Raw genomic sequence first — 13,863 nt, 5'->3', positions numbered from 1 at the left:
TGGTCAAAGCCACCCCTCGAGCCCTTTGGTGACTTGTTCAACACAGGATACAAGGGTTTTCATAGGTATGTTCTGCCCACTCACTTGCACGACCCCCAGTGATCCAACAGACACTGGTTACACAGTAGCTTTATGAATAATGCCACCATTTAATTGTCTATTTGGAATACAATTCTGTTAGAAATGAACAAAGAAAAGAAACAGAGCTCATTTTCAGAGAGCACTATTGCCTCTACAGGGCTAGAGAGGCTTAGAAGAGTTATCAGTTCCTGGCTAAAGGGGAATTGTGATCACATACGGAACAGGTTTATTTACAAATAAGTTGTCATTCCACAGAGCCACAAGCAACTGCAGCATAGCCAGCAGCAGAGGATGCTCTGTTACATGACACCTTCCAGCTCCAGGGAAAGCACGCTGTCTCCTCCTCAATACACTTCAGCTTTGCATTTATGTCATGAGATCTTTTTGTTGTTAAGTCACTAGCACCCCATAGGCACTCAAAGAAACACTGAGAAACCAGCCTGCTGAATTGCTGTCCTTTGCAAGAGTTTTAATTCTTTTGCTTCCCCTTTATCACATTACTTCCCCAAATACTACCTCTTTTCTGTTGAATTTTTTGATACTTTTTCAGGAAGACAATCGAAGTTTGCATCCTCACTTCCTACAGAGCCACTGTTTCTGTTCTTCTTAGACCCACTTCGAAACATCTCAACTGCAGACCTTAATTCTTCCTCATCCATGGCAAACACATCTTTGTACAGGATCTCATACAACACAGCTGGACAAAAATCAACACAAGGCTCAAAACAAATTAACATAATACCAGACGCACAAGAACAGCTGCAATTTGAAGTGTAAGCATATCTTCAGACAGTACATACTGTTACAAGGCACTAGTTATATTAAATTCAATTATGGAGAGAATCATAGAATAACTTAAGTTGAAAGAAACCTCTGAAGGTCATTTGGTCCTACACCCCACTTCACAGACAGTTAAATGATTATATGTATATAGAAGCGTATCATAAATGAGCTTCTATGTCTTTCCCTCCCACTCCCCTCCCGCCAAAAAACAGAACACTGCCTAGAAACATATGAAAAGACATAGTTCTCTTTCACAGAAAAATGAGTTTCAAGATTACCCTGGCAAATAGCAGCATTTGCCTGGAATTGTTTTGTATACACAGAGTCATAATGGCCGTTGCCGGAACAACACAGTAAAATCTGGGAAAATAAAAAAAAGGCTTTAGGATGGAATGACGTAAAAAATCTAACATTTTCTATTTGATATCCTAACTCAAGACTACGTTTCTCTTCCATTCTACAGCCAACACCAAGTTCAAGAAGATAATATTATCTATATAAATATAAAGAAACTGTAAGACTAGCTTAAAATTGAATCCTAGTTAACGTTCAGAAATAATTGTCTTTTATACAAATGAATAATGTTGACTTATATGTCATGCTGTATTAAAGATGAAACAATAGTTTGTTCCCAGTTTAACTCTGAAACCAATGTTTGTTCAAGAGGTAAAATATATACAAGCGTTACATGTAGAATCCCTGAAGTACACTGTCCAAGCATCAAAAGCACATCTTGCACTTCCATACTCGCAAGACTAGAAGAGTAGCATTTATATGTGGACTCCATTCTAGCCTTCAATAAAGCCTTGCTCATGTGATGCAATTCAGTCCACAAAAGCTGCTTTTTGAAGTGACATGCGCCTTTTGCGGTAGGTACAGTAAACCCACCAATTAAATATGTACCATCAAAACCTGGACTGGCACATGACTGCTGCCAGCTCTGAGTGGCAGAAGCCCTTCAGCAGCCTAGAGCTGTCGGTGCAATGCCAGTGAGGATGTCTCACAGGGACCCCACAGGAGGTGGGATGCCAAGGCATCAAGGGTACACAACATCAGAAAGAGCTGCTGCCTGTGCACGCAATCTAATCATACACAGCTGCCAACACTTAACAAGAGCTCTGGTGGTAAAGCCTTCTAGGACAAAAGCACGTTTAGGCCATACTGCATAGTTTTTAAAAGTATACTCCTTTCAAAAAAAGGTTAAACTACGTTGGGAAAGAAAGGGGCATTCTAGGTGCAACATAAGCACAGGCAGGCAAGCAAGTCAACATAGCGGTACTAGCCTATAGGAAAGCAGCTGCTGCAGCACAGTGTTCAGAGCAGACTAGCCACTTCAGCAAGTGTAATAGCCCATACTGAAATCCATAACGCAGTGACCACACTGGCACAATGCCTGAGCTATCCGCATAACTGTGCGGCCACATCTACACCTTTACAGAAAAAAGAAAAAAAGAAAGAAAAAACACAAGAGGGGTCAAACAGGAGGTTATACAGAGCATTTCTCCTTTAAGCTTGATTCCCCCTACCCCCCCCCCAGCAGCAATTTTCTTGTAAAAATAAACCATTCCAATAGCTCAGATTCTTAACTGGAATTAATTTGTACGTCTCAGAAATGCAGTATTTCTTAGATTAATGCATTTCCATTAATTTCTCCTCTTCAGGAAGAAAAGCTACATACCCCATCTGACTTCCCAAGGAGAAGCCTTAGGGGTAATGGAGAACACCTTCTCCTCACCAGTATGATAAATCTGTTGCTTTGCTCTTCAGTGACTCAGTCCAGATGTTTAATTCTAACTAGTCAGATCAGTTAAATTGCTGGTGCAAAGACTTTTTTTTGGTCAGCAAAATTTCAGGAACACGACAGCTGACCAAGTAGGAAGATTCTGCAACTAAAAGCTTCCTCTTCCTTCCCAAACTAAGCTTGTTTCCAGTAATGAACAAAATTGGCAAGGAAACAGCACACATGGAAAGGGAAGCTACTGTAATTTGATTACAAATTACAGCTGAAACCAGCTTTGGAGTTTCGTTCAGGTACGCAAGAAATACAGGCTCTTTGGAGGAGTTACCAGAGCACAGCTCATGCAACAAGCTTGTACAGCTGAGCAGGGCCGCAGAATCGAGGAGTCAGGGGGAGGGGTAGGAAGTTGCCTCACTTCTCCTCACCTTGTCTTCAAAGCCATTGTCTGTAGCATAAGTGGGTGGCTTTCCAGGGTACCGGTACAGAATAAAGTCTCGACTAGGTAAGCAGAGGAAAAACAAGACTTGAAAGACTGCACTTTCAGTAGAACCATATTATGAAGAAGTTTGAAAGGAGCTGTTTGGAGAATCCACTGTTGGTTTATAGAAAGTAAACAGAGTACTTTCTCTGCTAAATTAATGCTATCATAAAGCAATAGCTAGGTGAGCAAACTACGCCCATCTTAGAGAAAGGGGTATCCAAGAAAGTCAGTTACGTCTAGTCACAGATAACAAAAGCATGCATTACATTAGTTCAGATAGTTATGACAGGGTGCTCAGCCAGTGGGACAGGTAAGTTTAAGAGATTTGGTCATCCTGTGAGAGGATTTCCTCAGGACAGGAAACCAGCAACTCTTGCAAAAGTCCGACATGTTCATTTGGTACCATAACAGACCCAGTTTGCAAAAGGAGGGTTCTTTCTACCACTGGGGAGTCAGACTGTTTGTTCAGCAATAAGCAGCACTTTTAGCAAGACGGCCAGCACATGCAGCAAGCTTATGTTGCATCTCAAATTTCAGCGTTTACACACCAAGTATTCCTCACTACTAGAGCTTTCAAAAACTCATATGCAAATTTAAACCATGCTTGTAACTACCACAGTGTTTCCACAACACACAGCTTCTGGTTGTTCTACACGTTCTCCATCCATCAACCACTGGAAGGAAACATTATTCGGTATCTTTTCACTGACTTAAGCTCTGGAGTCTAAACATCACTGGAAGCTGACCCTCCCCATAATTCACACAACTGGTATCAGAACAGGGGCTCGTGACGGCGCCCACTTAGGTGTTAAAGTAACTTGGTTGAGTGGCATTTATACCATGCTTCAGAATATGCATACCTCTGCAACAAACAAAAAGATCTGGGGAAGAAGGCCAGAACATAAACGCTTTCCAGTCCAAAACAAAATGAAATTTAAGAGGGAAACTGACACTTACTTGTAGATTACTGATAGAGCACTTATTTCCAGCTGGCCAGCACTTTCCTATGCAAGATTAGGAAATTACATGAAATCGCAGAGCTGTCTTCAGTCTCAGGAACTCTATGCTAGCTCTCTGCAGTATTAAGATAGCTAACCAAAGCCACCATTTTGTTAAAAGGAAAACAAACGAATATATCAAGAATTGAGCCATAAGAATTTCCATAAGTATCTGCAACAGAGGATGGCCATGATTACCAAGCTGATGGCTAAAGATGGAGCTACTTCTAGCAGCCATTCCTAAAGGAGTCTCTCAAACGTACATTTTTTAAATAAACACACTTCATTTGTTTCCAATATTGTTGCATTCACTGTATTTACTAGTTAAAGTTTAAAGAAATAGCATTCAAATAACTTAGAGTGAAGGAAGAAAAGAATTGCAAACCCTGATAATATTTGCTGTAAGGTACAGTCCACACATTTTTCTTTTACCTTCTTAGAGAGAAGCTACAATCGTAAGTAAGGGCCATGAGAGAGACCTCAGCTTTACTGTTTGGCCTATATAGATGGCTCCTTTGCACGTGAACTCCCACTGATTTTTTTTAACTATTTATTTATACTGAGCATTTGTGTATTTTCTGTGCAGACAGGACCCCAGGACAACAAAACAATTAGAACCGTCACCCAATTACTTTCCTTATCTCTTCTCCTCAGAGAAGAGCACTAGCACTAGACCAGCCTTACCTTTGGATCTCCCAGGCGTTCCAGGTACTTCTCAAATGAACCTTCCACATACTTAAAAGAGAAGGGGGGAGGAGGAGAAAAAATTTGGAAGCTTAACCAGCTGACAATCACAGCTAAACCTAAACCCCCCGCCAGGTAACACCACTGGCTGTTAAACAGGCTAACAACAGGCGTCTCAGCTGTCCTCCGTTAACCCCAACCACTCCTTCACAGGGGCCGGAGGGGGGAACGGGAGCCCCCCGCGCAGGCAACACCTTCGGACCCCACCGGGACAGCGGCAGGTGCGCAAAGGGTGCGTTTCAGGGAGTGCTGAAAATAAACAGCAGCAATAACAGACGCAGCATCTCCACACTCGATTCTCAAAAAAATAGATAGATGTGACTACGCCCTGATCACCCGGGGGGCCCAAAGCAACACAAACACGATTAAACACGTGCTGGAGCACTTTGCGGTCTCGCGATGATCTTTTTTACCTCAAAGTCCTACCGCCCTCCCGCACCGCGACCGCGGCCCCGCCGGCCTCCCAGGGCGAGGTACGCGCCGCAGCGGCACGGCACGGCGCGGCACGGCACGGCGCGCCGGCCCGGGCGCCAGCAACGCGCCCGCTCCGGGCGCTGCGGAGCCCGGGTGAGGCGGGGCAGCCTCGGCCGCCGCTCCTGCGCGGCGCCGGCGGGGCGCGGAGCGCCGCCCGCCCGCAGCACTTACAGATTCAAAGTTACGCTGGTGTTGCCTCATGAAGGAGACACAAGCTTTCCTGACTTCCATGTGATGGATTTGACACGCGAACAGCTGGAAGAGAGGCGTTTTCGGGAGTGAAGGCGCCGGCGGGGCAGCGCCTCGCCCCGCAGGGCTCGGGATGCGGCCGCCCACCTGCTCCGAGATGGCCCGGAAGAGGCAGGAGGCATCCTTGGCCGTCAGCTTGCGGTACAGCCCCAGGCTGCCCAGGTACTCGTCCATGGTGACCTCGCTGAGGGACTTCTGCCCGAAGTACTTCTTCCAGCCCTTCTGCATCTTGCGCGGGCGGCGGCCGGGGCTGGGCGCGGGGCTTCGCGCGCTGCGCTGCGCGGCGCGTGGCAGCGGCGCCGGCGACTGCTGCTAATGAGGGGCCGCGCCCGCCGCTCCCACCTGCGCCGCCCGGCCCGCCCGGCCCGGCCCGGCCCGGCCCGTCCGGCGCGGCGCGGCGCGCACTGCAACCCGGGCAGCGCCGCCCGCCCCCCCCGCAGCCCCTGCTCAGCTCGCTGCTCCCGGCCGCGGGGCCTGACGCGCCTGCCCCCGCCTGCAAAACTCCCCGCGGAAAACTCGCTCCAAGCGTTACACAGAATTTCCTGCGACATCCCCGGGCTCCTGCTCTCCGCAGGAGACGAGCGTCTAGTGGCAAACTTCGAACGCATTCTGCTCTAGCAAACTTTGTCAGGGATGTGAGAGGCGCAGTCGCTGTTAATACAGTGTTTGAGGAAAACTTTGGGGATCAGCAAAAATCACTGCGGTGCAGCACGATACGTGCCGGGAAGCAGCGCTGGACTAGCGAGGCTGCGCGTGCACCCGGCGGCCGCTCCGAGGGCTGCCCGGCGCCGCGGCGCGCGGGCCGCTTTGCTTCTGGTAAGCAACCGCACCAACAGAATACCAAATAATGCATTTACCGGGAGGACAGTTAGCACCAACTAAGCACTCGTACCGTTCTTTACACGCAAAATCACCTGCCTAAAGGTTGTTAAGTTCTCTTTGTTTTTCAAAATGCAGTGATGGTAGCAGCAATTAACAATCTGCTTCCCATGGGAGCTCCGATCACTAGGCAAGGTATTGCGCTTCAGGGAAGTCCAAACAAATTAATGATGGGATAATGCCATGTAAATGGATTATATTGTCAATCTCACTCCTCTCCCACAGGCCTCCTGTTTTACTTTGAGAGCTGGAGGAATATAAATTACTCAAAATCATGCAAGTCAGTTGGTAGACTGTTTTGCAACAGGTTTTTAGCAAACCCCAACTTTTCCCACCCAAATTCACCACATTCACCTTTTCCTTTAAAGGGGCTTAATTGTCTCATGTTTCTAATTTTATTTCCAGTGCTCAGGTAGCCATGTGCCATGTGGATGGTGAGGCTGAAGGCACCTGCTTATCTGCACAACGCTGCAGGGACCAGTGACAACTTATTTGCACTAGTACTAGGAAAACGTGGTCAGGAGACCACTGTATGTATGTCCTATCTGGTAAGAAGCCATTCCCTCCTTGGCCTCCTTGCTAGGATTATCAACTCAGTAAGGATTTTCTGATGTAAGCATCTGTCTGTCCAAGAAATTAGATTGTCCATGCATTCAGAAGAGAAAGCCTACCTCAAACATCATTAATGACAGGTTACTATATGTTTGCCTGCCTGTGGCAGAGGCAAGATTTTTCTTTGAAGAGTGTTAGAAAGGAAAGAGTAGTCAGCTTAGTGTGATCAGTACAAAGGAACCTGGAGTGGTTTGCAGGATGACAGCCTACATTCTTCCAATCTTAGGAAATGCCTTTAATTGCTTATGCTGACAAGAACACCAAATGCTAGATAGGTTAGAGAAGTCTGTTTTCTTAATTACACTCAGTTCATATGATTGCAATGTATGAGTGTCTGTTAGTCCATCCTTCACTAACTTCTGAAAAGTTGGTGGGATGAGTATCCCACTGGTTGGATTTAAGAGTGAGCAGTCAGTTGGACAATTGTTTATCTAAGTGAAACTTAGAAATACCGAGTGCTTTCATTAAGTAAGCTGCTGGACTCCTGAACAACAGGGGTTCCTAGTTTCTCTAACTTCCCTGAGTGTGCTAGGCTGCTGAAGTTACATTTCACTGTTGGAAGTGCACTCATGCATGGTCTTGTAAGTCTCTCAAAAAAAACTATTTTATTAATTTTATAGCAATATCCTTTCTCTTCACAGTCTAGTAGAATTACCTGCAGGTCTCCACTTCCACCTGCATCAGATCCAAATTCAAATGCAACTGAATTAGTAAATTGAGATCTGTATTCTAAGAAACATATGGGTCAGGACTAGAATAGCAAAAGTGGTCAAAGTCACTAACTGCAAGCAATCACTGGGAGCAGATTAGTGTCTGCAGCTATCTAACATTTGGAAGCAGAGGTTTTCTCATACACTAACTATGTACATAGCTAGCAATATTTTAAGAGCTTCTGACATGTATTATTTTCTAAAATATGATTAAACCATATATATAAACCCAGGAATAAATTTTATTATTTTTATGTCCTTTCAGTGAGTTTCTTCAGAGAAATACATTATCATCTGCCTTTTTCAATGTATTTGGGTAAAAGAAAATGGTTTGTGAACAAAAAAAAATAATCACAGGAAGCATGTCTTAGAAATGTAAATTCTGTTGCAGATATTATGCATTCATTAAAAATATCATGATTTTGAACAATTGTCTTTGCAGCCCTTTGATCCTGCAAGATTAACTTTTGCATTGTTTGCTTTCACACAGTTTTTGCATAGTCACAGTAACTCACTAAGTGGAGAAAAAAAATCAGTATGACAACTTACAAATTCTTAAGAGCGGCGCTGTTTGTATGTGCACACACTGCCTCTTGTCGAGGATTAAAGCCAATACTGAAGTAAGCAAAAAGCATTCTTACCACAGCTGCAGTGCTACCAGACACTAACATGAAAACTTTACAAAAACCCCACCTCTTAAAGTGGAGCTTTTATATTGTGCATTATCATTTGAAACCTGAACAACAAAAATGACAAGTCTTCCTTTTGCAATTTTGTTGCAAAGGATGATTCCCTTCTTTAAAGTGAAGATTTGATCTAGATTTAGCTTACATAAAAATCAGTCAATCACAATTATAAATATAAATAGGGCTGGATGCTAGGTATGCTGTCAGCATGTGAGTTGGTAACATTTACCTTCAGAGGGCTCCAGCTGAATGTAACATTACTTCACGTATTTCATTGATGAAATCTCTTTAGGTCAGAAATTTCTATCCTCATGCTGCTGCAATGTATCTTGCTGGTCTGATCAGCAGCTCCTCTGGAATGGATGCATTTCATTAGCAAATGAACAAATCAAACTAGTAGTCCACATTTGTTTCCTCTCTACCTCATTTCACATAGGTCATGTCACTCCTAACCCAGTTCAGTAAGGCTGAAAATAAAACCAACTTGGGGTTCATACCCTGCCCCTTCACACTGAGGCCTTTTAAGCATAAAGCCAGATGATTTTAAACTGGAATTAAATGAAAACAATTTAATGCCAGTTGATATTGGCAGACATTTCCTTTGAATTGATATGAACAGGATTTTTCAGTTACTGGGATTTTTTATTACAGAAAGTCTCACAAGAGAAAAAAAAGTTTTATTCTGATATTTTTATTCTGGATTATTTATTTGAACCCAACAGTTTTATCCAAGAACAAAGCAAACTTTTCTGGCTGTCCATGAGGAAAGGGTTTCAAAGTTGACAAGTCCATTGACTGCAGCGTCTCCACAAGAGTGCTGTAGAAACAAACCAAAACCAAATATAAAAAGAAATTCATCCCAAGAGGGAACTTTTTCTTCACACAATTTTCTTTCTATTCATATGCATACATAATCCTTTGGCCCTGATATGAAAATAAGGACATATACTGAAAGGGAGAACAGACCCAAAAAACAGTGGGCCCAGCCATCACTGGCTCATAGGCAGCAATGCTGAGGACGGAATGCGCTTCAAGTTACTGTTCTTACTTTTTGCTAGATACCTGTATATGACCACTGCACACAGATTATTGAACTATATGGCCACCTGATTTGAATCAGTAAGGCCATTCTCACGTTTTGTTCTAAATACTTGAGATGCACTGACATAATAAAAATTATTGTACAGATACAGTCATCTTTAGTGCCCTTTACAAGGAAAATCCACGTAGGAATCTGTTTTTTTGATTTTCTAAGTTTGCAGGGATCAATTTATTTCTTAGCATTCATTTTTAGGAATTGGTAAGTGTAGGTTGATTACTTCTAGCTTTGAGAAAGAACTGAACAAGAGGTAAGAAAGAGGGGCAGAATAAGAGAGAAGTTTTTAGGTGCCTCTAGGATGTCACCTAACAGTTAACTATCATTCAAATTCAACCACGTCTGTTTGGTTTAGATTGCTTTTCTTTTAATTTGAATACATGTGCCCTCAAAAAGTTACATTAAAATTAATCTCAGACAAAAGCCTTGATAGATTTGCTAGACACAGCACTAACTATTATTTATCTACTATGGAAAAATTTGCCTTGCAAGCAAACTGAAAACCAGCTCTCCTAAGATCTCTGCCCTGCCCTTACTACTTTAGGTGAGGAAATTGTAGTATTCGCTGAATATGATTTTTTTTTACAGAGAAGGATGTGAATTTACTTGTTACATTCTCAATACAGTACCATAACTCGGTCATTACTGAACACCGCTTGTTCAGGATGACCACAACTGCTCCATACCTGCAATTACAATAGAGGACATGTCCATCCCTGTGGAGTTGCTTTGCCAATTCAAGCTGATGGTTGTTCATCAGCTTTTCGTTTATTACCACTATTAGTGGTTTTCCTTCTTCCAGTGCCTCCAAACAGCTACCTGCACCTACAGGAGAAACAAAAAAACACAACCAGTGTTTGCATGGATAGGTCAAATTTCATCCTAATGGCTCTTGCAACACATGCTCCAGAACCTGAACATTTAATCCATTTAATGCTAGTTGTGGACCTGAACATGTAATGCTAGCACAGTCCAAACAGAGCCTTACAGAAACAGATGTTACCCACTCACGTCGTTCTTTCATGTCTACGCACATGAGAACAGGCTTGGCAAAGGCCTTGTGTGGCACTCAGTGTGCTCTACCTGCATGGCTTATGACCAGGTCTGCTCTCTGCAAGTCCTCAGCCAGCGAGTTCTTGAAGCGGAAGGTCTCCAACTCAAAGGCTGGGGTGCTCAGCGGGGCTGGCTCTTCTGCCCCATGGCCGATCTGGAGCACCAGCTTGTGGTACCCTTGGCTCTGCAACACCTGTGGCAGGACAGAGAGCAGCAACAGCACTTGGCAGGCAGCTGCAGAGGGGAGCACTGGCGAGGGGCTGCCCTTGGCGAGGCCCTCGGCTGGCCCAAGCCTGGCTCTGCTCCAGGTGACCCCTCGGCATCAGGCTGCCAGCACCACCAGGGCCAGGAGACGGATACCACCCCGGCCTCAGAGCACCCCCTACACCCTGCCTCACATCTCACAGCCCCCCAAACTCTCCTGCCTTGCACCTCAGAGCCCCCCCAAGCCCTCCTGCCTCGCACCTCACAGACCCCCCCAAACCTTCTTGCCTCACACTTCACAGCCCCCCAGGCCCTCCTGCCTTGCACCTCACAGCCCCCGCCAAACCCTCCTGCCTCGCACCTCACATCCCCTCCAAATCCTCCTGCCTCGCACCTCACATCCCCCCCCAAACCCTCTTGCCTCACACCTCACAGCCCCCCAAATCCTTCTGCCTCGCACCTCACGGCCCCCCAATCCCGCTTTGTGCCTCACAGCCCCCCAAACCCTCCTGCCTCGCACCTCACAGCCCCCCAAGCCCTCCTGCCTCGCACCTCACCACCCCCCCAAACCCTCCTGCCTCACCTCTCAGCCCCCCCAAACCCTCCTGCCTCACACCTCATGACCCCACAAACCCTCCTGCCTCGCACCTCACAGCCCCCCCAACCCTCCTGCCTCACACCTCACAGCCCCCCCAAACTCCCCTGCCTCACATCTCACAGCCCCCCAAGCCCTCCTGCCTCACACTTCACAGCCCCCAAACCCTCCTGCCTCGCACCTCACATCCCCCCCAAACCTTCTTGCCTCACACTTCACAGCCCCTCAGGCCCTCCTGCCTTGCACCTCAGCCCCCCCCAAACCCTCTTGCCTCACACCTCACAGCCCTCCAAATCCTCCTGCCTCGCACCTCACATCCCCCCCAAACCCTCTTGCCTCACACCTCACAGCCCCCCAAATCCTTCTGCCTCGCACATCATGGCCCCCCAATCCCGCTTTGTGCCTCACAGCCCCCCAAACCCTCCTGCCTCGCACCTCACAGCCCCCCAAGCCTTCCTGCCTCACCTCACAGCCCCCCAAACCTTCCTGCCTCACCTCACAGCCCCCCAAGCCCTCCTGCCTCGCACCTCACCGCCTCCCCCAATCCCGCTTCGCGCCTCACAGCGCTCCCCCCCCCCCCCCCGCCGGGGTCGTCGGCCTCGGGGGCGGGCGGGGGCGCGGCCCCGCAGTGCGCGTGCGCGCCGCACCGCGCGTGGAGGCCCGGGCCGGCAGCGCGCGGGTAGCCAGGGCGCGGCGCTGCCTCACCCGCACGGCGGCCGGCGCAGAGGCGGCGGCGATCAGCTCCTCGAAGCTGGTGGTGCCCACCGTGACGAACACGGACTTCATGGCCGGCGGCGGGGCCGCGCGTCGCCGGCCGAGCGGCACCTTCACCGTGCGGCCCGGGAGGGGGAGCGGCGCGGCCGCCGGGGGGCGCGCGGCGGCGGCCTCGCCCCGCCCCGCCGCTGACAAAATGTCCGCCGCCCTGAGGGAGCGCCCGGCCCCGCCGCCATTTCCCCGCCCCCTGCGGGCGGCGGCGGGGGGTGCTGGGCGCGGCGGCCTGGCGGCTCGCTACTGTCCCTTCTCCTTGGATACTTTGTCGCGGTTGGTTTCCTTCCCTGGGTTTCCTCCGTGCTGAGGAGGTGACAGCCTTTTAGGCAGGAGAAGTTACCGCGGCTCTTTACACTCCCTCCCGTTATCAAAAAAAGAAACAGGCTCTTTTTTTTTTTTTTTTTTTTAATGCCCTTTCTCAGGAGAACTCAAATGCAGCTGTGTGGCTTCTGGGATCTGAACCGTCCCGAACACTGCCAGCTCATGCATGCTGAGCTCCCGCTGCAAATCCACGACGCTCGCTCTCAAGGAAAAGTTTGATAGGTTTATTTTGCCTGCTAAGGAAACATTTCTGAGATGGAAATGCATTAACACAAATACTGCTATGTGCTGGCATAAGCCCTGACAGCAACCACGGCCGTGATGGCAGGCTGCTTGGCCGGCTGGAGAGCTGGGACCTCCCGGAGCGTTTGGGACTGGGACAGGAGCTGCAAAATCCCAGGAAAACTAACACAGCAGCAGGCTCCCAGTGGGACAGTTTGAGATGCACTGTAAGCTGAGGAAGGTACCTAGGGCAGACAGTCTAGAACAGGACAAAAACATAGGGTGAGGAAGCTGAGTGAGGACAAACCAGAACAACCAAAGTTCCTGCCACCGGCATCCACTGACACTTAACCTGCTTTATTTTCTGCAGTACACTTGCTCAGCTGGCCATCTTAATCCATTCATTTCCATTCTGTTTCTCTCCTTGCAGCCTTGGCACACATAAAAGTCACAAGCCAAGCCACAGCAAATCAGGGTGTCAGGAGTCCTTAGGAAGCATTTGCAGAGTTCTTCCTCTTGGCTTTCTGCTGTCTGGGCCTGTTCATTTCCACTGTAGTTCTGAGGACAAGAAAAAAAAAAAAAAAAAGCTGAGATTCTCAGGTAATCTCTTGATACTAACAGTTGGGGCTTTATTCTATTTTATTCTGTTTATTGTAATACTAGCCTCATGACTCATCAAAATATCCCAAAAGGGTGGCAATATGAGTAGTCAGTCATGTTTTGGTGGAGGAATGGACAATTCATACCTCTGATGCCTGAAGCAGTGCTGCATGGCAGCTGTAGTAGTGCCCACCAGTGATGGGCTTCTGCATCCCTTTGAGCACTGGGCCTCGCTGAGGGATACACCCTCCTCCAGCAACCCAGCTGCATTGCCACCGTGGCTGGTCAGCAGATCCCCTGGGGACACCAGCAGGAGAGAGGTCATGGCATTGTAAAGCAAGTACATGAGGTAGAGGCCTAGCTCCAAGCAACTGTGAGGTGGGAACGGATTGCATATGCCCCATTCTGTAAGTGAGCCCAAGTGGCTTTGCTGCATGGAGATCACTTATACTGACACCACAGGGTTTGGATTAGATAGGAGACAGATTTCCTGACTCTGCATTTTATATTTTGTTTACAGACCTGTAAGTATAAACAGTTCTGGCTATGTGAACTGTGTTCACTCAGGA

General features: G+C 47.4%; 1 protein-coding gene across 1 annotated transcript in view; it reads right to left on the bottom strand.

Moving 5' to 3' along the window:
- The window catches only part of ALG13 (ALG13 UDP-N-acetylglucosaminyltransferase subunit), a 33,032-nt gene extending 20,785 nt beyond the window's left edge, over positions 1–12,247 (bottom strand). The window contains exons 1-11 of the mRNA XM_062585048.1: positions 12,089–12,247; positions 10,615–10,777; positions 10,218–10,356; positions 9,144–9,252; positions 5,636–5,776; positions 5,471–5,554; positions 4,766–4,816; positions 4,041–4,087; positions 3,028–3,100; positions 1,143–1,224; positions 598–778 (exon numbers count right to left, since the gene is read on the bottom strand). Of these exons, the coding sequence (XP_062441032.1) occupies positions 598–778; positions 1,143–1,224; positions 3,028–3,100; positions 4,041–4,087; positions 4,766–4,816; positions 5,471–5,554; positions 5,636–5,776; positions 9,144–9,252; positions 10,218–10,356; positions 10,615–10,777; positions 12,089–12,169 (1,151 nt within the window). The 5' untranslated portion in view covers positions 12,170–12,247. The remainder of the gene's footprint in view (positions 1–597; positions 779–1,142; positions 1,225–3,027; positions 3,101–4,040; positions 4,088–4,765; positions 4,817–5,470; positions 5,555–5,635; positions 5,777–9,143; positions 9,253–10,217; positions 10,357–10,614; positions 10,778–12,088) is intronic.
- Positions 12,248–13,863: the final 1,616 nt, after the last annotated feature.

Source organism: Rhea pennata, chromosome 11 (genome assembly GCF_028389875.1).
Source record: "Rhea pennata isolate bPtePen1 chromosome 11, bPtePen1.pri, whole genome shotgun sequence".
NCBI classification, from domain to species: Eukaryota; Metazoa; Chordata; class Aves; order Rheiformes; family Rheidae; genus Rhea; species Rhea pennata.
This window is presented reverse-complemented; position numbering and strand designations above follow the sequence as displayed.